The 25,276-nt window shown below is 43.4% G+C and overlaps 3 protein-coding genes across 7 annotated transcripts; 2 read left to right on the top strand and 1 right to left on the bottom strand.

Annotated features, from left to right (window-relative positions):
* Nucleotides 1–87: 87 nt before the first annotated feature.
* tmc6b (transmembrane channel-like 6b) lies at nt 88–14,447 on the bottom strand. 4 transcript variants are annotated; one of them, XM_037472785.2, is made up of 22 exons: nt 14,368–14,447; nt 11,670–11,816; nt 9,117–9,235; nt 8,545–8,712; nt 7,535–7,690; nt 7,322–7,430; nt 7,151–7,235; nt 6,180–6,437; nt 5,702–5,916; nt 5,433–5,577; nt 5,171–5,326; nt 4,226–4,404; nt 4,021–4,111; nt 3,829–3,926; nt 3,628–3,723; nt 3,468–3,543; nt 2,017–2,150; nt 1,829–1,852; nt 1,246–1,422; nt 998–1,076; nt 760–846; nt 88–666 (listed from the first exon to the last, which is right to left on the bottom strand). In XM_037472785.2, exons 2-22 carry the CDS (start codon nt 11,723–11,725, stop codon nt 652–654), a joined length of 2,523 nt encoding a protein of 840 aa, XP_037328682.2. In that variant the 5' UTR covers nt 11,726–11,816; nt 14,368–14,447; the 3' UTR covers nt 88–651. The 4 variants fall into 4 exon arrangements, with proteins under 4 accessions (XP_037328682.2, XP_037328684.2, XP_037328681.2 ...); XM_037472787.2 differs by having other exon boundaries at nt 998–1,055; nt 14,271–14,441; XM_037472784.2 differs by having other exon boundaries at nt 14,271–14,441.
* Nucleotides 14,448–15,836: 1,389 nt separating this feature from the next.
* On the top strand, nt 15,837–22,159 carry tmc8 (transmembrane channel-like 8). Of its 2 annotated transcripts, XM_037472962.2 has the most exons (17): nt 15,837–16,148; nt 16,724–16,985; nt 17,256–17,404; nt 17,541–17,675; nt 17,764–17,816; nt 17,895–18,034; nt 18,117–18,264; nt 18,704–18,868; nt 18,959–19,110; nt 19,216–19,288; nt 19,370–19,479; nt 19,641–19,827; nt 20,296–20,447; nt 20,576–20,719; nt 20,807–20,885; nt 21,063–21,869; nt 21,951–22,159. In XM_037472962.2, exons 1-16 carry the CDS (start codon nt 16,106–16,108, stop codon nt 21,213–21,215), a joined length of 2,145 nt encoding a protein of 714 aa, XP_037328859.2. In that variant the 5' UTR covers nt 15,837–16,105; the 3' UTR covers nt 21,216–21,869; nt 21,951–22,159. The 2 variants fall into 2 exon arrangements, with proteins under 2 accessions (XP_037328859.2, XP_062420590.1); XM_062564606.1 differs by lacking the exon at nt 15,837–16,148 and having other exon boundaries at nt 16,853–16,985; nt 17,584–17,675.
* Nucleotides 22,160–22,849: 690 nt separating this feature from the next.
* On the top strand, nt 22,850–25,176 carry LOC134132744 (uncharacterized). Its single transcript, XM_062564607.1, has 6 exons — nt 22,850–23,206; nt 23,318–23,650; nt 24,166–24,276; nt 24,378–24,402; nt 24,493–24,588; nt 24,876–25,176. Exons 1-5 carry the CDS (start codon nt 23,116–23,118, stop codon nt 24,566–24,568), a joined length of 636 nt encoding a protein of 211 aa, XP_062420591.1. The 5' UTR covers nt 22,850–23,115; the 3' UTR covers nt 24,569–24,588; nt 24,876–25,176.
* The last annotated feature ends 100 nt before the right edge of the window (nt 25,177–25,276 follow it).

The raw sequence follows: 25,276 nt of genomic DNA on the forward strand, positions 1-25,276 counted from the left end.
TGTATCCATATTATTTTTCAGACTGTTTTTGTTCTTGTGCTGTAGTAGTGCTCGCACTTAACATAACATATTACAAGTACACACTGAGATGATAAAACATAATTTAATTACTAGTTTGACAATACAGGTGCAGTTGTACCTCTAAATGGACAAACTGAACAAACAGATAATTGTCAGTTGTATCTAAACATAACCTCATATACAACATACATACTAATAAAAAAAAAAAATGTGAAGCATTTAGAAACATTGCAGAAAACATACAATTGTATGCACAAGAAATAAAAAAAATAAAAATTGTTCACAGTTGATATGAAAGTGCTTTTACGAGAGATGACTGAAATCCATGTGAAATGATTAGCATCAGTTATTCTGAAACATTTCACTTCCTAACATTGGAGTTCAGGCATTTCATCTATAAACAGCACCGTATAAAGCACACAGCTTTGTTTCACCTGATGTTTTCACTTGGTGCCTTTTGCCTCACTACAAACACCCCAGTAAAATCCAACCACATTTTAAATGAACATTACATTTGGATTTGAACCAAGCTCCTTTCCTGTTATCATTCCAGTTATATTCATGCGGGTCTGTGATCTCCCCAGCACTCAGTGCTCATACAATTGGTCTTAGCTACTCGAGGTTGGGATCTCATGATCGGGATTCCTGAAGGAAATAAAAACACACACACACACACACAGATCAGAGGAGGTGAGGGTATTAAGATATTTAGTAACACACTCGGCAGCAAACACTGACCTGACTGGTGAGTCTTCGAGCAGGAGTTTTTTTCTTTTCGTGGATAGACTGGAGGCGAGTGATCAGAAACTTCTTATCCTCTCCCTCCTGAGCAAAGAGGTGACCAAGTAGACGGGGAACCAGATCAAAAAGCAAAAAATATCCGAGAAAAATTACTTTTACATCCAAATATTTTTTATTCAACTGTATTTTGATGCATAAAAAATATGGAGCTCCTTAGGTCAAGTCGATGTCTTACGTTTTCTATCTGTTCCTGTAGCAATGCGATAATCTTCCTTTGACCGTCCACCACCTGACTGTGGAAGTAGATGATAACTCTGACGGAAGGAAATTACAGAGAATGTAAGACCGATTCAACCACACACTCCTAATAAACAGCATGGTTGTTTGGTGCTGCGTGGTTTATGACAGATACAGGAAGTCCAGCGTTACAGCGGATCAGAGTCAGTACGTGTTGTATCTATGTGTGTGTGCACCTGTACTCACAGGAAGATGCCTGCTCCCACAAACAGGAAGAAAGGGTTTTCCACCAGGTACGAGTGAGCCCTGGCCAGCACGGACAGGTTGGGATTGTCTTTTTCTAGTGCTTCCACCCATCGCTTCCCCGCCTGGATCATAGTTTTGAGGCCGCGGAATGGACCACACGATGAGGAGGGCGTGAGGCTGAGGGCAGACGTTAAGACTGTATGCGTCACACAGGGCTCTTCGTTCATTTCATCTTTCTCGGATGTGTGTAAGATAAGAATATCAGGACCCCTCAGACAAAGCTCTCGCACACAGTTTAACGCATGATCGGTGTATTAGACTACAGGTATCCATAGCAACGGTATAACCAGTCAACTCTCACTTGTCGAACTGATTAAAATGAATACAAGTCTTTAAAAATAAACGAAAACAACGAAAAGCAGCCATGTTTTCTTCCATGTGAATTTTAAATTCACCATGCACTAAATAGAAGAGAGCAGATGTAGTGTGGAACAAGCCCTGCAAATCAAAGTGGTGATGCATGAACAGCCTCTTGTGGATGAAATAAGTGCTACAACAACAAACAAAAAATATGTTTTCATACCTGCCAAACCTTTTCCTGTTTAACCTGTTCCCAAGTCATAAACACAGGAGAGAATTCTTTTTTGAAAGGACGCAAGAATGTTTTCCATCCTCACTTGACTGTGTATGTGTGTGTGTGTGCGTGTGTGTGTGTGTGTGTGTGTGTGCACACAGTGTGTGTTTATTCAAAGAAGGTGTGTGTGTGTGTACCTCCACATGGTGAATGTGACACAAACAGAGGAGCCGAGGAAGGAGGGGAAGCAGAGGAGAGTGATGAAGACGGTTGTCATCTGGCTGACCCGGTACGGATTCCTGGGGGCCTGACAGTTCATCATCACGCTGCTCTGTGGGGACAGAAAACAGAGACCAGAGTACAGGGTCACCGCCTCCATCCTAAGATATCTCCAACAATTAAGGCTGCACCAAGAGATTTTGTGTTCAAACTAGGGCTGTCAAATGATTAAAAATTTTAATCAAATTAATCAGAATTTTCAGTGGATTAATCATGATTAATCACACCTGAATCCTAACCATTTTTTCTTTCTGAAATGCATAATAAAGATAAATAACAGGACACAGATACATAATTATCATTATTATCATCATTATTATTTTTTACATAAATACATGTTATTGATATTTGATTTTTCAGAAATTCATTTCAGAAAATAATCAAAGCAATGTTATTTGATAAGTCACAGACTGATTTCCCTGCATGGCTCTAGAAGGGTCTCGAGCCTCTGCAGTTTATCCCACTCTGCTGTGAGTTTGTGCTCCTGATGGTTCAGGGCTGCGATGACCAGACATGACCAGACATGTCAACCCTCCCGATGTTTCAAAGCCCCTCCCGAAAATCTCCCGGACCGACCTTTCTCCCGATTTCCACCCGAACAACAATATTGCTGCACCACCCGTCACTGGGCGCGCCGTTTCAGACCGAACAATAATAAAGGTTACACCTTGAAGTCGAGCGCGGCGATTAGAACGACTGGCGCTGCAAAGAAATCCGCTACCACCCCCATTTCAGTGTGAAATATTCCCATACCTGGGAGGATTTAGATCGCATTGGCTTCCCTTCCTCCGCATGTTTCAGAACAGTATTACGGGTCTCTCCGATGGTCCTCTACCTCAGCGCTGCTCTTAGCCAAGCTCTGCTGGGCGGAGCTTTTTTTCTCTGTTCTGCTGCGCGAGAACGGGGAGGGGGGGGGGGGGGGTGCGGGTCTCTGGCGCAAACGACTTGCTGAACCTGACGTCCTGACATATGCCTGCAGGTGGCAGTAATGTGTTGTATAGGATGAAGTGCATTCCCTAGAGGAAGAGGCACTTTACTGACCTGAATAATTTGTCACACTGCGCATGCGTGAAATGCGTCAAAAAAATTGACGTAATTAACAACAAACAGCTGATTAACGCCGTTAACGCGCTATTTTTGACAGCCCTAGTTCAAACTAATGTTGTCGAGGTCACGGATGCACTTTCGTGTTCCAGACAAAAAAAACAACAAATGCCAATATAAGATTCAGTAGACATCTAAACTAAATTTGTTCTAATAGGCAGGGATGCATGTATTGCAGACATGCTTATACAACACAAGGAAACAACTTGGGAGATGTATGATTGTAAAGGTTCCATTTTGATTGAAAATGTATTATTTCAACTACCATTTTAATGTAGAACAGTAGCAGGAGTTTGCAAATCTGCACTGCAGGAAGGACAGGAGTGAAGAGGACGCCCAACCTGAAAAACACGTCGACAATGCCATTAAACAATTTGACTGTACAGAACAAGCCTGTGTGTACATCTTAACAGCGAGTCGGGTACCAGGCCAACGTCTGTCCATAGATGAGCTCAAGGACGTTCCTGGCGATATCAAACACTGGCTTCCTCCTCCTCTTCAGCACCTTCTCCGAAAACAACCTGTAGACAAAAAGGAAGAAAGTGAGTTTATAAGCACTAATGTTTTCAGTGAGAGTGAATATTACAATGCGAGCTTTGCTGTATTAAAAAGCAAAGCCTCCAAACCTCCAAAGAAACTCCCCAAACAAGGTCTCCAGTAGAGTGAAGATGAACTCCATAAGTAGGAAACGATAAAGCTCCTGGCCCACAAAACTCTCCCAGCACTGAAGACATTATTATCAAAACAGAACAGAGTCATTAAATAAATACTACACTGAGCCACTGCTCTGTCAGCATAAAAAGCGAGTCATTGCTTACCTTCAGCCCAATGATCTCAGGGTCAGCAGCCACACGACCCAACCAGTGGTAGCACAGGACTCCCAGCACGCTTACTTTTAACATCAGGTTTCTAAAAGAAAAAAAAAAAAGCAGACAACTCCCAACATGCTACCATCCGTACGGCCCTTTCTTAAACTCTTTACACCACTACGCCTCCCCAAAGCCATGTTCCTCAGGCCCGTACCTGCCAATGGCGACATATGTGCGCACTGAAGGTGAGTCATAGTCCTCCATCCAGGCTGCGAGGTTGAACAGGCCAGGCAGCAGCCGGTTGATGAGGGAGACCACCACAGGGAGCGCCAGCAGGCTGGCCTCATGCAACAAGGGGTCCTGCATGGCATTACGAGAAGTATGCTGGAGGTTCTGGTGGGGAGAGAGAGCTTTCAGCAGCCACTTCTTGAATACCATCGATAACCATTCTTCAATTACCAGCAGGAGTCACAAGAAACTCTATTGGAGCGCAAATATCAATATAGTTAGAGATGTTTAGATGCTATTGTTATATATATATATCAGTCTGTTAGGTATACAGCAGCTATTCCCAACCAGCTAGAATGAATACAAAGTATATGATAATAATAATTATGGTATAAATATATATATAAGTATAAATAAGTTAATTTGATAATCTAAATTGGTTCAATCATTGCATATAAATACCAAATGTCAAATTCAACAACCATGGCAATCAGGACACATCAGGGGGAGATAAATGGGTTTTGAAACTATCCTTAACCTAACAAAAGGGTTCGGTTTTTGCAAAATAAGGAAGTGATGTGAGAGCCGAACTGTGCCAGTAAAAGCACTGAAGCGTGCGGCAGGACATTTGAATAAACCCATTTAGATGCCTATTGGCCAGCAGTGATGGGTGAAGATAAGCAGAATATTTTGATCATTACAGCGGAGAGCAGCATAACTCAACATTTATTTTGGAATTTTATATAACAATGAAAAGTGGGCCTTTAGTTTCACCGAGTTGAGAAGCCCAAGTAATAACAAGTCTTAAAGATTTGATTGGGAATTCCGACAGCAATAAAGTACAATGTTTAAAAGCACACTATGCAGGATGAAGTCTCAGTATTCATTTATGAAAATGTTGACTTTGGACCCTGATTCAAAGTCGCCTCACCTGATGCATGTGGTCAGAGAAGTAGTAAATAGCAAGCACACAGGCGATGGTGCTTGCTAGGCAGATAGTCCATGCCAGGCCATGAACCATCATTCTCCACAGCTTCTGGCACCCAGTGTTCTTGACATGCTTGTGATTCACCTCTGCTAGCAGCTCCTGCAGAAGGAAGAAGATAGAATTATTGAAGGGGGAAGAAGAATTACGTGGCAAAGAGAGGGATGATGTGTTTTTTGTTAATTGAAGTGTATGTGCAGTCACGTACCTTGAGCTGCGTGCAGATATTCTCAGACATGAGTTTGACAGACGATTTCTTAATGACCTTGAAGTCCCAGGAGCAGAAGACCTTCATGGCCAAAATACTGTGGGAGTTGTCGATTCTGAAGCTTTGACCAAACGACTTTGACATGCTGTGAGGAAATTACATGTTAGCACACTTCATGAGATAACATTACAGTAAAACACAAAGAACATTTAATGTTAGTACAGTTTGTGCTACGGCATGCATTTGAGCTAGCAGCAACAACACTGTACCTGTACACAAGGATAATACACGTGATGAAGAAAGAGACTCCGATGGTGGAGAAGTATGCGAACGGCATGTTGTACAGGAGGCGCTTGGACTTGCAGTCCGGGCTGGTTCCATTGGACGAAGAAATGCTCTGCTCTCCATCATCATCCCTACAGGGGCTACTCAGGGTGTAGTTACTGTAGTACCCGTAGTACATCACTGTGTCCGAGAAGTAGCCCTAAGACAAAGAAATAGAGACACGGTCATTTACAAAAAAATGTTTTAAATTATATTTGGTGTGCCTCAAAACCAGTAAGGTAAACTTGATTATTTTAAACTTGATTATTGTTAAACTGCTGGAAACAAGATGTCCCCTTTGATTCCATCCGTTGAAAGATGAATTTGTTAATGGAAACCCATCAAACAGGCCTACAGCACTGGGACACATGACGTCGATGTTGCAGATGTTGCAATAAGGTGTCACAACAGCACACGGCTCACCGCTCCGGTGAGGAGCTCCAGTCCGGTGAAGGAGCGTCTCTCCGCGTGCAGCGCGGGAGGGTGCACAGCCTGAGGCAGCACCAAGAAGGCCCCTGTCACCAGGAAGAGGAAGACGTTGAAGAGGAGTAGGGTCTTGAGGAACAGGAAGTACGAGAGGACACCGGTGCCGAAGCGCCCGCTCACTGTCTTCAGCGGCACCTGCCACAGCTGAAGGGAGTGCAGGAAGGACAGCCAGCTGTACCAGCTGTGTCTGGCACCCTGGGGGGGGGGATAAGAAACTTGCATGTTCTACACAAAGTGAGTCACAAGGAAGCAGTACAATCCGTCCTGTCGAGTCTGAAATCTGTAAAAGGCTCGGGCAACAGAGTGATTACACATCCACACACCTACAGGAAATACTGACACCCAATTACATCACTGTCTGTTGTCTTATTATTATCCTATTTATCTTTCAATAGAATTTATATTAATTGACAACAACTCAGAGCACTGTTGATGTTTCACAAATCTGGTGAAACAGGAATGATCACAATGTTATTATGCCTGGACAGCTGTTGTGAGGACTAAATATAACAAATGGAAGACAAACATAAACTTCCCATGGTTTACAAAGAGCAAAGACAAGTCCTCAGTTAACTACCTGCCAGTACAGGAAGCAAGATGACTCCGGCTTCTAGACCGTGTGCTATTTTTGTAAACTACACTGACTGAAATATTTAATGCTCCTGTTAGTAGTAGTAGTCTCATAATATATAATAGTTCAGTTTTCACCCTTGAAATGGAAATATGAAGATCTGCAAACATCATCTTCTGATCATTAGGATACAGTAAATGTACTGAATGGACTTAGATCTACAACGGAGCAATAACAGTATGTAGACACTGTGTCAGAGGAAGAAGTGCTCAGGGTTGTACGTATGGGAAAGTAAGTAGAGCACAGAAACATGTTTCCCGTGAAGTACTTGACTTACGATGATGATGTAATATTTGAGTTGACTGCAACAGGGGATTTGACTGGCAGAATTCTGGCTTTTCCCCCTTTGCAAAGTTAACTCCCTGAAGACAAAGAGAGAAAGATTCACACTGAAACATAAAAGACACAGTGAACAAACATGAATACTGAGAATGAGGCCCACGTCTACCTGAGATTCTGCTTCTCAGTTAAATTGAGAGGCATCGCTCTGAGCATCCGGATTCGGTCGCTCACCGACAGGTTCTGAAGGTTGTTCACCAAACGATCCCGCTTACTCACTGTAACACACACACACACACAGCGGCAGCATTGATTACACAGTAAACTTATCAAACACGATGGGGCTCTTGTTCTAAGTGTGTCATCACATCCTCCCCCTCACCCTCTGCGTCCGTAGTGTCGGCCTCCAAGCCGTAGCCTCGTATGCTTGGCCTGGCAGAGTGGGGGAAGTCCCGGATGGCGGGTCTGCTCTGCCTGCGTCTCCGGAGCTGCATGGTCCTGTTGTAGTACTGAGAGATGATGGCTCCCCTGCTGCGACCTGACAGAGGGAGCGGATCGACAGCATTTACTGCTTCTGCTCCACCAGCTGAGAATACTGTGACTTCTCGATGCTCCATCGACGGTGGCCTCAAGACGTGTGTCTATATCTGTAGGCTTCCCGTAGTTCTGAATTAAAAAGCCACGTGTAACAAAGGTTGGATTAAAACCAGGGACGCCGCATTCAGTAATTCTTCTGTGGCGATTGTCATTCAAACCTGAAGTTAATTAAGGTTTGAAAATAACACCGTTTTCTAAAAGGAAATATGAAACTGATTTTTAAACAGAACATAAAGAGACTGTTGAATGTTGCTGTCTGCAGTTCGATGAAAACTCACAAGTTATCTCCAGCAACATGAGGCACCAGACAGGAAGATGACAAACGTACAGCTTCCCCATGAAACTGCTCAACTAAAACGGCAAAATCTTGTTTTTACTGATCTGTAGCTCCACAGTAGCGTCTACAGGTTCCACTGAACGCACTTCCATGGCTTTGTGGGTTACCTGTGGTAATACACTTACTTTAAACCTGGCATCTTGAGTCATGAGTGTGCAGACAGGGTTTCCTGTTTGAAAACTTATGACCCACAAAAGGGCATAAGGAAAAGGAACTAAAATACAGGCTTTGTCTCAGCAACAAGTCCTGCGCTGGGCTTTGAATGTTTTTTAACAATTGTAGAAGGTTTGTCTACCCTCAAAGGAGCTTTGGAAATTAAAATATTACAACAACGACCTGCTAGGTCCCACCGCTGCAGCTGATTTTTTTACCTATTATTGTTTCTATTATTGTCTATTTTTTGTCAATCAGCAACATTCAAGCATGGCGATTTCAATGTGGCCGCCTGCGGGCCTCACCGATGGTGCGACTGGGCATGGAGGACAGGACCCTCATGGTGTCCGAGGACCAACGTTCGCCAAGGAGGGGGTCTCCCTGTCTTACATCCTCCTCCCTTTCCACGTTCCTTTGTCCCTGCCTCCTTTCCCTGAAGTCACGTCCAGGGCTGGACAAGGAGGACACATCGTCTGAGGAAATAGGAGAGAAAAAGAAAACACATGAAAAAAAAAAAAGTCTACTGCTGAGAATGAGAAGGTCAGAAGTATCACTTTTATCGTCAATGTCAGGATGCGCTGGACACAAGACGTTTCCGATTAGGGACGTTGGACATGATGATCAAAAAGTGTGGCTTTCCTGTATTTTTTAGCGTTTAAGAACAAAACGTTACATTTAAGCCTCAGCAACATGTGGCATTCCAACAAAAGGGCCGTAGATACCCTTTTTCCACGAAGGACAGGAATCCTTACTTGAATGGTGGATTATCAAGTTTGTCCCTGTTCTCATTTTCAATGTGTTAAATTAAGTTACTTAAATACAAAAAAAACTCCGCCTTTGCCTGGTGTACGTGCAGTCGTTACGGCCCAGGACTTACATGGGTCCTCCTCGCGCAGTTGTCTCTGCAGCTGCTGTAGCTCCACGGCGTCATGGTCATTCTGCTCTGCGATCAGCTGGCTGAACGAGTCGTGGACGCCTTCCTCGTCCACGGGGCTCCTGACACAGGGACACAAGGACAGATTTAACAAAGCTCTTTGAGGACGGTTGGTCACCACCGTAAAGGACACCACGGATAAAAGCCGACGACCTTGTGACTCACTCGCCAGTTGCGTCGTGGGACGGAAACCCGCAACCAAACCGCCCAACAAGAGTCGGATGTCATTTTCATTCATGGGTGGGCAGCTCAGCCCAGTTTGCCTGCTGTGTGACCCCCCCCCTTCCTGCGCTATCTAGATGTACTGACATGGCAAACTGGACTGATTGTTTTCATCACAGCAAGTCCAGTTCCCATTGACTCAGTACTTTAACACAGATAGCACACAGAGAGCCACACAAAAGACAATCAGGGCTGCAATGTCTCTGAAACAGAACATATAAAAACCCGGTGCAACCAAACCAATAGGTATGGAAGTAAATCTGTGCCATCGGGGGTTGAAATAAAAGGGTGATTGAATTTCTAGCACTGAATATTTATGAATTTAAATTATGTACCTGAATGTTTTTCAACATTAAAACACTGCAAAAAAATTCAACCTAAAAGAAAACTTAAAATATTCAGCCGAAATAAAAAACATGGTTACAATATTCAGCCGCAAAAGAAATGACGGGTTACAATATTCAGCCCAAAACATTTCAACCGTGAGACACCAACATCCGGGACACTAAGGAAGAGCAATCGATTCTAGATTCAAGATCAGGAGCGTGCGTCAAGCTAAAGGAGCGAGCCCCCAAAACACCTTCGGTTTTGGATTGTAGCCATGTCCAATAATAATGGGGCTTTAACTCTTCTTTATGCCATCAGTGTGGCAACGTATGAAGAAATACATAAAAGAACATATAATGTTCACCCTCAACCAAAACGTTTGCTTGCAACTGACGATATACAACCTTATTACAACTATACAAATCAGTCAAAATCCTATAAGCTCAGTTGGCTGAGTGTGTAGCGCAACTGCTTGGTGGCACAACGTTGTTTTGCGGGACACAGTTCGAATCCCGGTTGTGGCAGACTTTTAATAAATGTTCTTTTATGTATTTCTTCATACGTGGCAGTGACGTAGTGCTCACTTATACAATCGTAATCGCTGCAATGGATATGGGATGCATTTTTGAACATTTTTAGCACAATATGTTTGCAAATGTGTGACGACTCAAGTGACGGAGGCAGACAACATCTGCCTGTCGGGGGAAAACAAACACGCACCCGTAGCCAAACCAGTAGTTCAAAAACCAGTAGGCACGTAACACCGTCACTGAAAAATGGGTTCTCGTTTCAGACTTTATGAGCAAATACAGGATCCCTTTGAGATAAATTCTAAAGCCTCGCATTAAGACGTACATCCCTTTATTTAAGACTCTGCGCTACTTGCAGGTCGCTGTGTTGAGCCAGATCCTCAATAAAGTTTACCCATGGTCATGAAGACTCATTTAACGTTACGTGGACTTTGAATGCCGCTTAATACCCAACTGAGATCGGCTTGTGCCGCTGTGAAAAAGGATCCTTCCACCGACCACTTTCCGCACTCGGCGCTACTGCGGTTATTCCTCCATGTCCTGTCGGGTTTATGCGTCTGCACGCTCCGCTAGAGCCGCTGCCCCCCCACTATGATACAGCCGCTCATGTGCCTCTTCAAGCGCGTTCCTGGTTTCAAAACCGCCAATCACTCCTAACAGCTTGTCGAAGGATCTCAGCATCATTAAATTAATTCAAAACTAGAAGAGGCGTATTCTGAGCGGCTGTACGCTCTCGTTTAACTTCCGCTTAGTTCATGTCCAATACAGTCTTTAAATGTACACAAACCACACTGATGGCATGAAGAAGAGTTAAAGCCCCGTTATTATTGGACATGGCTACAATCCGAAGCCCAAGCTGTTTTGGGTGCTCGCTCCTTTAGCTTGATGCATGCTCCTGATCTTGAATCTAGAATCGATTGCTCTACCTTAGTGTCCCGGATGTTGGTGTCTCACGGTTGAAATTTTTTGGGTTGAATATTGTTACCGTCATTTCTTTCGCGGCTGAATATTTCAACAGTGATTTTTTTTAGGTTGAATTTTTTTGCGGTGTTTTAATGTTGAAAAACATTCAGGTACATAATTTCAATGCATAAATATTCAGTGCTAGAAATTCAATCACCTTTTTATTTCAACCCCCGATGGCACAGATTTACTTCCATAAATAGGTGTCCTTTTATGAAGGCAATAAGGTTTAGCTGACGGTTTATAAGAAACATGGACAAAAGCTCCGTGACGAGGCGCATTACGATCTGCCTGCCCGCCCAGACTCCCGTCACCTCCCTTCCTTATTTTCGTCCCGCCGTCACAGCCTTCAACTTAAAAAGCGCTAGATTGAAAAACAGTGAAGCAAACAACAACAAAAAAGAAAAGAAAACCGGAGGAGCTTGACGGGATGGAGGACCGATTGAACACTTACTCCAGTCCAAATTCAATGAGGGGGTGGTTGAGGTCAAGGACAACGCGCTGAGCCATTCTCCCTCTGCTCGGAAGGACTGCGATCACACCTTCTCCCGCTCAGATCCGCACTCCACTCCCACCATGGTGTCTATTCGTCTACCTGAGACTAGAGGGGGAAGGGAAGGGGAGGCGGGACAAAGGTGAGGGAAAAAATACCGACAGACATTTTAGGAATTTGAAAGCTCTGGTCGTGTCTCCGCTCGTCCTGAGCCCGTTTTTAACGGCATTGTGAGGAAGCAAACCAGGAGTGTATCCATGATCGTTTATACTTTGCTTTTGTGTGTGATCTGTGCCTGGATAAGACATAAATTATGTACTAGGATTACCAGAGGCCCCATGAAATAACTCCAGGGTGGCTCTGTTAAAATCCCAGGTCCGCTGTCAGTGTGAGGCGACGATGAGTCATGCAGTTCGGGCTCGGGTCATTTTGTCCCATGAGAGCTGCATTGTGACGCCTCTGGGGACAGAACGACGCATTGTCAGCGCTGTGAGCTGGTGGTACGAGTGGGTCTGGAGGAAGTGCGCTGGTTCCTCTGACTTGGACATGTGGACATTTAAAGGGCCACACTTCTATCCAAAATCTGTTTGCAGTTACATGCGACAATATCATAAACATTTGTCAAAGACCCAGAGAAAACATGTTCTGTTTTTTGTTGGTTTGTAATTGATTTATTATAATCAATTATTCGGGGAGACAACAAAAGACAATAATGAATTATTACCAAATTCTGGATTAGAAGCTTAGCCTTGAAGTCTCGGTTAGGGATGCCTAAGGGTCGGGTAGCAGCTGTTTTCCAATGATGAAAATCCAGGCCAAATATAAATTTCAGTTCAAAGTTCACTGTAAGGAATACTTGAGGTCCCATTAGCGTCAGATCCACATCCTGTTTACATGCACCCACGGCAGACAGGAGTTCATAGTGATGTGCTATGTGATAATGTCTAGTGATTGAGGGTCTGCTACGTGATACAACATTGGATTTCCCCTGCATATATACACATATGTGGGTAAAAACAACAGCTAAAAGCCAACTGTTGCTTAACCTGCATTGAATGTGTACAATATGCACTCAGACGCTGCAGAAACGTCAGGATTTAAACTAGGTGTTTACTTAATGGGAGTGCCCCCTGTAATGTGATAATGACAACGTACATTGTGTGAATATTTCAACGATTACACGTGCACAAATGTGTGAGTGCGACACCCAGACTTTTGCTCTGGTGGAGGTCTCTCTGGTTCTGGTCTTGAGTGAATATGATATGAGCAGCATGAAGATCAGCCAACACACTGACAACGTGACTGAACACCAGACAGATGTCCCTCTTCCCCTGGCAGCGGTGATCCTTCCTTTGTGCCTGATCTTTTTCAGGCTCCGTTGACACAATTGACTGCACACAGCTTTCTCTCTCGCATACTTCTTTCATTAACTGAGGTTTCCAGCATTCACCACTTTCCTAATGGTGCATTTTCTCCTCCAAATTTTTGTTTTGGCCGATCTTTTGTTGTGTGACTTAGTTTCTGTGCCAGTGAGATAGGAATGAACACAAGTGTATTAAGCCTTGTGTTGCCATTTGTGCCTTGTTATAATGCTGTAGGATAGTAAGACGATTTAACACACCCTGACAGGCGGGTCACAGCTGAGGTGCACCATCCATCGCCAAGTATGAGGTGGGAAGTCAAAGTAGGGGAATAACAGAACACAGATGGGTGAATCAATCAGGGTTTAAGTTGGGTTACAAGCAAATTAGAGAACATGGTTCCTTGAAAAAAGGAAATAAGTTGTATGAAAGCACAAAAGGTCACAAAAGGATTTAGGAGAGAAAACAAAGGGCCGTTACACACAATATGAAGGTGTGGCGTAAAGTGAAGGGAGGGTTGGGAAGGGATCTGTCCAATGAGTCCGATTTTAACAACAGCATGGAAAATGCTGGGGGGGGGGGGGGGGGGGGGGGTTGGGGTAAACATTAGAAGGCAGCAATAAAGTGCAAAGCTACAGCAAACATGTCAGTAGATCTACTTGTATTCAGCTACACATGTTATGTGTTAAGCAGCAGCTAGCCTCGAGACAGAGGGGTAAGAATATGGAGACTATTAAACAAGCAGATGCTAAAGTTCAAATCAAGAATAAGTCATGCAATACTTATGGGTGTGAGGGTGGAGGAGGGGGGGGGGCATTGCCAAGAAACACAAGACAAGTAAAGAGAGCAGAGAATGGTAGGAGGGTAGTAACAGCGGAGTAACAGCGGAGATGAGGAGGACAAAAGAGGAAATGTGCATGCAGTTGAGTGCACGGTGAGCCGTGCGTGTGACAGGTTACACGGTGCGTGCGAGGCCCATCACACTGCAGGTCCTCATTCAAAACAAGAACAAGAACAATTGTAGGTTCAATGTCGACTCCGTGACAGAGGCTGTAAACCGCAGTTCTAAAACACAGGTGTTGCAAAAAACAGTGGATATCAATGTTCAAAGTGTCCTACGTTAAATGTTACGATGTGAACTCTGAACCGACGGCGCGGTGCGGAGAGTCAACGCATGTCGTGAGGTTGACAAATGTTTTACCTTAAAGGCGACAACGAAGCTGTGGTTTATAGAAATCCAGAGGTAGAGAAATGATGCGAACAGATTATTAAAAAAAAAAACTTTGACAAAGACTGACTGGAGTTTTTCACTCTTCAGTTCCGTAGCCCGAGTAACCCGTTGAGTGTGGGTTGAAACCACTCTCAGTCAAAGGAGTCTCCACGCAGAACAGGGACAGCCGGGGAGAAACCACTTCACGCGAGGGGGGTCAGTTTCTACTGATCTCAAGCAAAACGGTACGAGGCGAGCGTGGAACATTTAACTCACGTTTACAAATGACCTCTCATTTAGTCGGGCTCTTCAAAACATGAATAATCTTCACTTGTTTGCCAGCTGCTGGCAACAGGTGGGTTATATCTGACCCCCCCCCCCCCCCCACAGGGAGGACGCTTTGGTTCAGTCGCGTTCGGAGTCAAAATCATGGTTGAAATACCACAACAAAACAAAACAAAAGTAGGCCTACTTAAAGGGAGTACAACCATAACTTCTCAGGACCGTGTTAAATCAATTTGAAATGTCAGTAGGTATATGACCCACAAATAGTGTATTTAACACCAAAACTGAATAAGAGCTTAACTAGAAGTAAAGTAGATAGGGGACAAACATTACTATAACTCCACTTCCAACTTAAAAAAAACGTTACAAGGTGACTCACCTGCCTATACCTGACCACACCTAGGCTATGTCAGCAACAGCAATCACTCTGTGGTGTCAAAGTAGGAAAAGTACTAATGTAAATGATAAAATGAATGATGCTCACTGTCTCTCTGCTCACTGTCTCTCTGTAGAGAGTCATCTTTAATTATTAACATTAGCGCTGTAACAGTGAAAATGCCTATAACTTCCATAAATACATGTGCACAATCATGTTTCACCAACACAGGGGCATTATTTCTTGCATTTGAAATAAAACCAGGTGGCCTTATGATCTGGGTAATGACAGTGCAATAATTGAAACTATGCATGTCGAAAAGCTCTTAAGAAATTAAACCAATGCTCGAGTTACTTGGAAAATGGGTCATACCGAAGGCCTGAAATGCTTTTGTGGTGTTAGTGGTTGGAAAAAGCCTTTCCTGCTACGTAGATGAAATCAAAACATTGGTTTCCAAATGATGATACCAACCAGTGCGGCCCATGTCAATTCTATATTTAAGACAATTTCCATGTATGTACAACATACTATGGCAATAAACGTTTCCTGATTCCTGATTCCTGATATTGTCGAGCACATGAGAGCGAGTAAGTAAAAAGCCAGATGACTACTTACTTCATTCTTTGATTATAGTTGGCTTCACACACCTTAAAACAATACTTTGGGAGCATATAACACATAATATTGAAATTCATTTGAAACTCAATGTTTCGTAGTGGATGTGTTTATTTACCGATCTAACTCCGGCCTCTAGCATTTCCTCATTTGTTTCAGTTAAATGTGTGTGCGAAGGTATTTCTTGTAATATTGTGAAATAATTTGTGATGTTTTCAGCCACCAATGCGACACCTGTTTTTGCATCCTGTCATGTGATTTCCTGTAAGCTGTCAGACAAAGTCATATTTGGACAGTTTTAACATTTACCCGACTTGCCTGAGAGTGAGCCGTGCAAACAGGACTTTCGGAAACAACAGTAACTCCAGATCATCCGCTCGAGGGTCTTGACGTTGAGGGCAAAGCAGGATTTTTAGATGCAGAATGCAGAAGTAACATTTTTTTCAGTTTGAGTTGAGCTTTGGTGGCAATGTTTGCCAACTGGTGCTTTATTCACTGAAGAGGTGTTTCTGAAGAATTTAGATTAAAGAGGAAGTATACGGAGAATAAAATGGAGGAGCACAATGCTGTCAACTTCATGAGACTGCTTTCAGGTAACAGAAAGATTTAACCAAAATGTGCCGTTTGTGTTTTCTGTGTGTGCGTGAGATTAAGGAGTTGCATGAGCTTTTAAATTTATTTGTAACGGCTTAAAAGACCATTCCAATGCTATATAGAGGCAAAAAAAGAAAAAACGAATGCAAATGGATATGCATTTGGTTCTCCTTTATTTCAGATATTGTTTAACATAATTTGTCTCAGGCTCCAAGCCTATATTTAATATATATTTAATATATATTTGTCATAACACAGATAATATACACATGTTTAATGCACATCTCAACAATACCAGGTGTGATTACGAGTCACAACACATTAGTCCCCAATAAATTATCATATCAATTTAAATGGAATATTTGGGGGATTTGGAATGTCAAACCAATTGAACAACATATTTGATGATGTGATTTTCGGCCGTCTAAACTACTTTCTCATTTAAATAAAGTAAATAATCAGCAGATTCATAATAACAGTGAGTGTGACCGTGGTTTGTAATTTGAAACAAATGAGCTATGTGAAACATCTTGTATGTGAACATGCACTTTAATCTCATTCATGTGTTCCAAAGAGGAGAGCACTATCTCCACCGCGTCGTCGGACTCTTGTGAGTACTACCAGACAGAGATATTTGATCAGCTGCCCAGCATCCAGGCCAGCCGGCCCGAGCAGGACAGACAGGCTCTGTGGGGAGCCAGCGAGACCCACCAGGGTGGCCCAGAAGCAGCAGAGAGGATCGGCCATGGCTACCTGTCCACCGGACCCAAAGACAAAGCCTTTACACAGCCGCTCAGGAACCTGGTCATGTGTATTCAGGGGAAGAGAGGCGCCAGGTGGGGGAGATCATTCTAATATCTCTTTTTAGGACGGCCACAGCAGGGGGCTCACATTACTTCTTGTTACCTTTTTTTCCTTGATAATTAGTCTTTCGGAGGGATAATTACAGACAGCATACAATTCCTTTAAATATGGCGAGATATGTTGAGATTGTTCGCCTCTTTTGCAATGCATAATATTCCATTTAAAGTATTTTTATGCACAGGGTTTTACAAGTTAAGATAAAAGAGACATTAATGAAATATCTTATTGACTCTGCTCATTAGGGATAGAAGGAAGATGCAAATCAGCAATATTGGTTTCTGGGAGTCATGGAGGCGGAGCCAAAGCATAAACAGGAAGAGGGTTTGGGACCAAATGGGAGGAGCTCTATCAGGCCTGTTGCCATGGCAGCACACGCTCCACGCCATCGAAGGTAAGACGTGTATGATTATGAGGACTTTTAAGGACTTTTATTGCCACTTGTTGGTTTCCAGTCTATTGTATTACCATGACAAGAAGATTTCACCACAACACATTTTAAAATTCTAACCCTCGCTGTGCTGTTCCAGGCAGGTTCGGAGTTGGCGTGAAGGCTTACTTTGTGTTCCTCAGATACCTGGTTTACTTGAACATACTTCACTGTGCTCTGGTCGGGGGTTTCATTCTGGGGCCTACGGCATTTTATGGCAGGAGCAACAGCAGTAGTGAGTCCCCTGCAATGACAAATTAAATCATCTACAACTCAAAAAAGACTCCTGTGTGAACACTGTCGGTTTCTCTGTGGTATTACAGGGCCTTTGAGGTTTGGAGGCAACGACTCGGTTTTGGATTTCTTCCTGGGATCGGTAAAAGCTTGTTTGCTTGTGCTTGTGGGCTGTATGTGATATACATCTGTCACTTAGTATATCTTCTCCTTTCTACAGGGCTACCTGGATCGTTCTCCGGTCTTCTTCGGGTTTTATACTCGTGGTTCCCTGAATTTGCAGTGCTTGAATACGCCTCTGCTTTACCTCGCTGGAATGTTCCTCATCCTCATCCTCAGCCTCATCATGGTGGTCCGTCGGTAATTGCAAAAGTACCTTTCAATAGCCATTTTCCCTCGCATCTTAGAGGAAGCTTATTTAATCTGTAAACTCCTTTGACAGAACGACGGTTGGCTACAAGCACACCTGGATGCTGGGGAAGCGTTACAGTACCAACGTGAGCTACAAGATCTTTAGTGGTTGGGACTTCACCATCCAGGACCCTTCTGCTGCCATTCTCAAACAAAGCTTCATCAGAAATGACCTCAAGGTGAAGGGGTGCACATATTTCAGACATACAGTGATGGGGCTGCTCTAGATTGCCACGGTTACATGCTAGATGTTGGTCAAACGGTGAATCTGTCAAACCTGTTGCCCACTTAAGGTTGTTCCCAAAACGATAATAATGGGTCTGATAGGCCGTCATGGTGTTGAATTAATTGGTAGTGCCTCAATTTATCAAAATCAAACTATTCAGTGACGCTTCACCTGTCTTTCAAAACAGATGTATTCACACACTCAAAAATGAAAAATAAATGTACAAAATTGAACAACAAAAATACATTGTTACTTTTCTCTGGGCTTTCTTTTATGTAAATATACTGTTTCATTATAGTTCTTTGTGTATGCTACCATTTTTAGATTTTGATTGAGTTCAAACAGGGTAGACGCTCACAGTTGAGAGGTTTTCCCTCTCTGTCCCTCCTCAGCTCTTTCTGGAGGAGGAGAGTTTCTCTCTGCGAAAGGCTCGGAGGACAGTTGGACAGGCGGTGCGTCTCTACCTGCTCCGGTTTGTCCTCAACCTGCTGGTTCTGTTACTGCTGGCCGGAGCCTTCTGTCTCATCAACTATGCCGCCAAAACATCCCAGAAGGAGGTGAGACTTTCATGCCGGTTTGCTCACAGTGTGTCCTGGGCCCGTCCAGGCCTCTGTGATGATATTTCCCCATTTGGCTGTCTTTCTCAGAGTGGGGGCTACTGGCTATTCAGCCTGGTCCTGCAGTACCTCCCTCCCATCGCCATCACCTTTGTCAACCTAGTCCTGCCTCACATTTTCCGAACGATCTCTTCGTTTGAGGACTACTCTTTCACCATGCAGGTCAATGCCACTCTCGTGAGGTAACGTGCACAGGGAGATAAACACAATTGGACATAAAGACAGCGACACAGACAAAAAAACACACACAAACAGATCTGCGCGTGTTCACCCTGTCTTTTCTTCAGGAGCGTCTTCTTGAAGCTGGCCTCACTTGGGATCTACTTATATCTCATCTTCCCAACTACAGAGCCTCATCAAGTGAGTTAATGGATTCATGTCCTGGACACTGACCAGATCAATGGTTTTAATGTCTCTTCTTAACCCATTTTTCTGTTACAGAATCCTTTTCGCTGCAGGGAGAACGTGTTTGGTAGAGAGATGTACAAACTGTGTATCTTCAACTTCCTTGCCACTTTATGCAGCACATTTCTCTTGAACTATCCCTGGAAGTGGGTTTGTTTGAGATCAGGAGCCTGTTTGTCTTTTAGTCATCGATGTGGTTTGAATGGAAAGATTGATCTCTTAACAACAGTTTGTCTAATCTAAGGAAAGAATGATGCTCACTAAGCCAAGCCATGCATAGAGTCATTCATTTTCCTGTGATTGACAGGCTGCTGCAGGAGAAGTACCCCTCATCCTTGCTGGTCCGGCTTTTAGGGAAACAACGATTCCTGATCCCTTTCAAAGTGTTGGATCTGGTGTACAGTCAGACAGTGTCCTGGGTGGGAGTCTATTACTGCCCCCTACTGCCTCTGATAGGAACCGTCACTCTGATGGCCACCTTCTACATCCAAAAGGTTGTGTGTGATATGAGAGTTATGAACTGTCTAAACTCACATCTCTCTCCCCGTTGTGTCTCTTGGATCTGGTCTAGCATCCTGTACTTGCACAAATGTCACAAAACATCTAAGAGCAATGATCTAAAATCAACTAAATACTACTAAAGAAAAAAAAACTACTAAAAAATATGAAAACGCTATTCAGTAAACACACTGAAATTGATGTTTGAATGAATGTAAAATTACCAAATCAATACTAAATTACTAAATATGGTGACTATTCCAAATTCAGATGGATTATATTGTTTGTTAATAACGTAAATTATTCCAAAGAGAGTCAACTTTTTAAACAAACGATTTTAGAATATTCACAGAAATCCTGTTGTCACCATGACGTTGCCAGGCAACAGGGGGATAATCCATTTGGTGATATATATATGAACACTTCCCAGCAATGTTCATGTCCTTTTCTCCAATACTCTTCAGTTCACTGTTCTGCGGTGCTGTGTGGCAGAGCGGAGGATGTTTCGAGGTTCCAGCTCCTCTGTGTTATTCCACTTCATGTTGCTGGTCGGTCTCATAATGGCTGCAATCACGCTGGGCTTCAACCTTCACCAACAAGAAGCCACACCTGACAAGTACATGCACTTTATTCATTTTCACATACTTGCTGACACTGTCAGCTATCTTTTTTTGCACCACATTTGTTTATTTAGCTGTTGAATTTTGTATATTGTCAATTTAAAAATTGTTTTTTTCTGCCTAGGTCCTCCTGTGGTCCATTTGGAAATGGAGCAACTGTGTTTAATGTGACAGGAGTGTGTATGAACAGCCTCCCGAGCCCAGCTCAGACCACACTGCGCTACCTGACCTCTGAGGCCTTCGCCCTGCCACTCTTACTCGCTGAGATGTAAGTATGCAAAGAAAACATTTTTTTTAGAGTACACTCTTAGTCCTTTCTTCTTATCTCCTGATCTCCTGATCTTGATTCTTCTAGTATAATCTTAACCTCGTATGTGTCACGGGGACAAGCCAATCAGAAGGCCATCGAGAGACTGAAAGACATGCTGGTTATGGTAAATGATGTCATCAAACACAAACTACATACCAGAAGCAGATATTTGAATTGCTGCAATTGATTAGCCATACTTGCAATATTTTTACATTATTTTTATTTTTGTGTGTTGTTATGCTTCTCTAGTGTATTTGTGTGCGTGCTGGACTTATACTTTTGTATGTGTTTTGTCTCACAGAGCAGCTCAGATAAGCGTTTCCTGGTTAAACAGCATGCCACCGTGCTCAGACGTCAGAGAAAGCCCCAAAGAGGGTGTCCCACCGCCATCGAAGAGGACCCCGCCCCCGAGACCTCCCCCCCCACACACACACTCTTTACGCATACTACCTGATTAAAGTCCCCAAGCTGACAAGCTCTCCCATCCACACAATTAAATATAGTATTAAGCTTGGATATTAAATCAGTCTTTTTGTCAACAACAGATGGGCGCAGGCCTCCGGGTGGCTGAAACTAGTCAGAAGGACGGTTTCAGTTACACAATATGCAAAGATGAGAAAAGCACTTCACCACGTCTTTTCCTAACATTCAGAGCATGTATTCTAACTTCTGCTGTAAGTTTGTTGATAATAAAAGATCTTTTCATTATGTTTAGGGCCTTGTGTGAACGCCAAACAGTGATATGCAAAAATGAGGATTTCATTAAGATGTTATATTACGGTCATAGTAGATTTTTTTTAAATAAATGTACCTTTACCTGAACTGAGTTATTTAAAAATGTGTGGCTCATTAAAACTTTGTCCGGTGTGCATTTTCGAGCTTTTTTGTCTTGCTTACATTCAAGCCAGACATTCCGTCTAAAATGTTATCTGTTTGTAACACATGTGTAACACCCCTCGTTGTAACACAATCGTAAGGTCCCACACCCACACAAACACACACAAGTACATGGGTATATTGAACCAAGCTTTGGAGAAACCATGTCAAAGATAAATGTGGAGCACTGTTATGAAGAATCAACAAACTTTAAATATACTGCCAATTTTGGGTGAGTTAATCAAAAAGTTTAAAAAAAGCAACATGAATAAATATTCATTGATATTATTTTAATTTTGTTGTTGTTTTTCAGCTCTGGCGAGTGTCTTCATCAGGATAAGTACGTTAGAAGTGGAGCTTAGTAAGATCTGGTGCTACCCTGACTAACTGATCTTAAGTTGGTTCAGAACTTCCCATATTAAATTTCAAAACCTAAAATCCCCAAATAAGTGGCTGCACCTGCTCTTACTCACTTTAAAACTTGTTATGGTTGAATTTCCGGGCTCTACCCTCCATGTCTGTCTTCAGGTGGATCAATCTCGCTTCAGCCAGTGCTGACTGGTCCTGACGCGGCATACCTCAGTTCCAGGGTGATTTTCCGCTGTATTGAACCTGACTCCTTTCTGCCAGTCACCTATGAGCTGATTAGGGACGGCAGCGTCCTAATCGCCGTAAACGCTGGCCTCCAAGGGGACCAAAAGGCCTTATTTCCCCTGAAGGTCACTGCAACGTCGGAGGGGTCATACCACTGCAAGGCGACGACAGAAGAAAGGACAGGAGTCAGCAACAGCATCAGGCTGAGTGTAGTCAGTGAGTGACACACACAGAGAATCACATTTCACTGGAGACACTCTCAAACTTGACCTCCGTCTCTCCTATCCAACCACCCATCCTTCCCCGCCCTTTAGCTCCAGCATCAAACACCAGAGTGACCTCTGATCCCTACCCGCCTGTCGCGTACGAGGGGTCACGCATGTCACTGAGCTGCAGTGTTGCAAGGGGCTCCCACCTTTTCTACACCTGGTTTTTCAACCGGAAGGAGGTGACATCTTTAACCTCTCCTCCCCTTCTCCTCAATGGGAACCAGCTAGTGATGGGGAAGGTAGCTCCAGAGCATGCTGGGTACTATTCTTGCATGGCTTGGTCCGAGGTGCAGGACATCAGGAGGGTTTCCAGCAGCCCAGAGGTCCAGATGACAGTCAAAGGTGTGGGACAAAAAACCTACCAGAAACGAATGTATTTTCACTTTAGCGTAACTTGTACTGTATCATCCCTCTCCCCGTCTTCCTCCACCAGTCTACCTCTCAAAACCAAAAATCTCTTACTCCATCTTCAAAGAGGGAGCGAGTTGGTATGGCAACGTGACGTGCTGGTCAACAAGAGGGAGTCCTCCGGTCAACATCTCTCTCTCTGTTAATGACAAAGAGGCGGGATCCATCACAGGCGCTCAATCCCTCGTTGCCTGGTTCCCCGTCGCCATGACACCGAGGCAGGAAATGACCGCCACTCGGTGTCAGGTGAAGACTGAGGTGCAGGAGTTGATGAGTGAGCCTGTGACTCTGGAAATGGGTATGAACTACACCGACATGTGTAGGAGATGTGTCTGTTTGTGATCGTTGACCCGTCTCTCCTCTCTCCCTTAACCTTTCTGTCACTCTCCTCCCTCGGTCGTTCGTCCAGTGCCAGTCGGAGGTCGTGTGAAACTGGAAGTTGAATATCTTTACAGTGCTGACTCCAAACTAGTTGCTGCCAAGCTGAGCTGCCACGTCAGCAGAGGAACTTTCCCTTACATCTCTTGGCTCTGGAACAAATCCAGCCGTCCCTCTGAGACACATGCAGGCTCCCACACTGACCCCGTCCTGTATCACGGCGCCCTAGATGACCGTAGACGAACCCTCTTTCTGACCAAACTTGGCCCAGAGGAGTCTGGGTATTACCTCTGCAGGGCCAGGGACAGCTACAATGACTCCGGTGCCTGGGTGGAGAGTGCGGCCGTGCTGGTGGGAGTCACAGGTGAGGTGTAAGCTACAGTCAGGTGGGGGGGACTGGTTCTGTCCAAAGTTCACCAAATCTGCCTAACAAACTTCTAACGCTGACTAACATACACGTTTGTAAAGAAACAACCACAAGGGGATTGTGCTGGTATGAGTCATGTATTGAGTCTGCGTGGAGTTTATTTGTTATTGTAGGGCTGCCAGGAAACCGGCTGCGACTTCAAGAAGTTTCCTGGTCATTTCGACAAATGCCCTTCTAATGCGTTTACATCTTTGTGTGCGTTATTTGTCCTCTCAAGTGTTCCACATCACAATTTTGTTTGTTGTTCAGACAGGACCTTTGAATAAAAGCCTCAACATCCTCCAATGAGCCACCCCCCTAAAAGTATCACATATTGTACAGTATAAGCCAACAGTTTTGACATATTTTCTGATTCACTTCAATGAAACAGTGGCTCATGTATGTCTGAATGCCTTGATGGCTGCCTCTACAGTATGTAATACTTCAGTCACCTCGTCCCTTCTCCTCCACAGAGGTTTTTCTGAACACCATTGAAGTCGTCACCATAGTGTTCTGCTGCTTCTTTTTTCTGATGCTCGCAGTGGGTGCCGGTTGTGTTTACAAGATGTTTGACCACAAGCACGGTGCGTGTGTGTGTGTGTCTGTGTGTGTGTCTATTTGTATCCAAGAGAGAAATGAACCCACCGGAGATGTTTAACTATATTAATGTTAATTTCTTTCACAGCTCACTCCCAAGTTGCTACAACAAAGTAAGCTCTGTCTTTAGACCCTTTGAAAGTTAATTGTTCTGTGAGTCAAGTCAACTTCTTTAACCAACTTTTGTTCTTTCCTTTTCCCAGTTCTGATGTGTTTCCTCTGTCGGCACAGACATCTCACGCAGGACGCAAACAGGACGATACTTTGTCCAAAAACTGATTTTTGATTTTGAGAATCAGGTATACGGCCGTGCCGCATGTGTTCATATGTTTATCCTTCGTGTAAACACAGTGATTTAGAATTAGTGTCATATGACGTGCAGTTGAGTAATTCTTTACTTTATAAGTCCTTTAATTTTCTATAATTGAATAGAAGAAAATGATATTTCACTGTAAAGTCTCTGGGAAAGACAATAATATCAACCTTATCTGTATGCTGGAAAGAAGTGATGTTCTAATATGAGAAACAATTGGGCTCATGTATAAACAAGAAGACATGACTGTTATCTCTGCTCTTTCTGATCTAGATCACTGTATGAAACAGGAGGAACCTCCACCTCTCCTCATTTCTATGACCTCTTCATGAAAATTGATCAAAATCTGCAGCTTCATTTTTTGTCTTTTCCAGAACTTCAATGTCGCTTATAAGAACTGGTGCAGTATTCAACTAATACTAAACTAATAAAAGAATGAGAGATTATATTCAAAGCAAAAAATAAAGTATTCCAATATGTATTTTGTTGCCGATCTTCTTTTTAAAAATGAAACCAATAAAACATATTAGTAAATTGATTACACCTTCACCTCCCCACAAATTCTCAAACTTAAGTTGTTGTTTTGACACCCACATTTTTGTCACATATGTCACAACATTTTTAAGTACACTCGTGATGTTACAAAGGGGGATGGAGCAGGGAGGGGTGAGTTT

Source organism: Pungitius pungitius, chromosome 9 (assembly GCF_949316345.1).
Source record: "Pungitius pungitius chromosome 9, fPunPun2.1, whole genome shotgun sequence".
NCBI classification, from domain to species: domain Eukaryota; kingdom Metazoa; phylum Chordata; class Actinopteri; order Perciformes; family Gasterosteidae; genus Pungitius; species Pungitius pungitius.

Coding starts and splice junctions, on each gene's coding strand:
- tmc6b (XM_037472785.2), bottom strand. CDS start 11,725: ATGGCTCAGCGCGTTGTCCTTGACCTCAACCACCCCCTCATTGAATTT. Junction 5,578..5,701: donor TGTATTATCCTTGTGTACAG/GTACAGTGTTGT, acceptor ATTTCCTCACAG/CATGTCAAAGTCGTTTGGTC. Junction 3,927..4,020: donor CTGAGATCATTGGGCTGAAG/GTAAGCAATGAC, acceptor TAATGTCTTCAG/TGCTGGGAGAGTTTTGTGGG.
- LOC134132744 (XM_062564607.1), top strand. CDS start 23,116: ATGACACCGAGGCAGGAAATGACCGCCACTCGGTGTCAGGTGAAGACT. Junction 23,651..24,165: donor CGTGCTGGTGGGAGTCACAG/GTGAGGTGTAAG, acceptor TCTCCTCCACAG/AGGTTTTTCTGAACACCATT. Junction 24,277..24,377: donor GATGTTTGACCACAAGCACG/GTGCGTGTGTGT, acceptor TTTCTTTCACAG/CTCACTCCCAAGTTGCTACA.
- tmc8 (XM_037472962.2), top strand. CDS start 16,106: ATGGAGGAGCACAATGCTGTCAACTTCATGAGACTGCTTTCAG. Junction 19,111..19,215: donor GTCAATGCCACTCTCGTGAG/GTAACGTGCACA, acceptor TCTTTTCTTCAG/GAGCGTCTTCTTGAAGCTGG. Junction 19,828..20,295: donor CCACCTTCTACATCCAAAAG/GTTGTGTGTGAT, acceptor AATACTCTTCAG/TTCACTGTTCTGCGGTGCTG.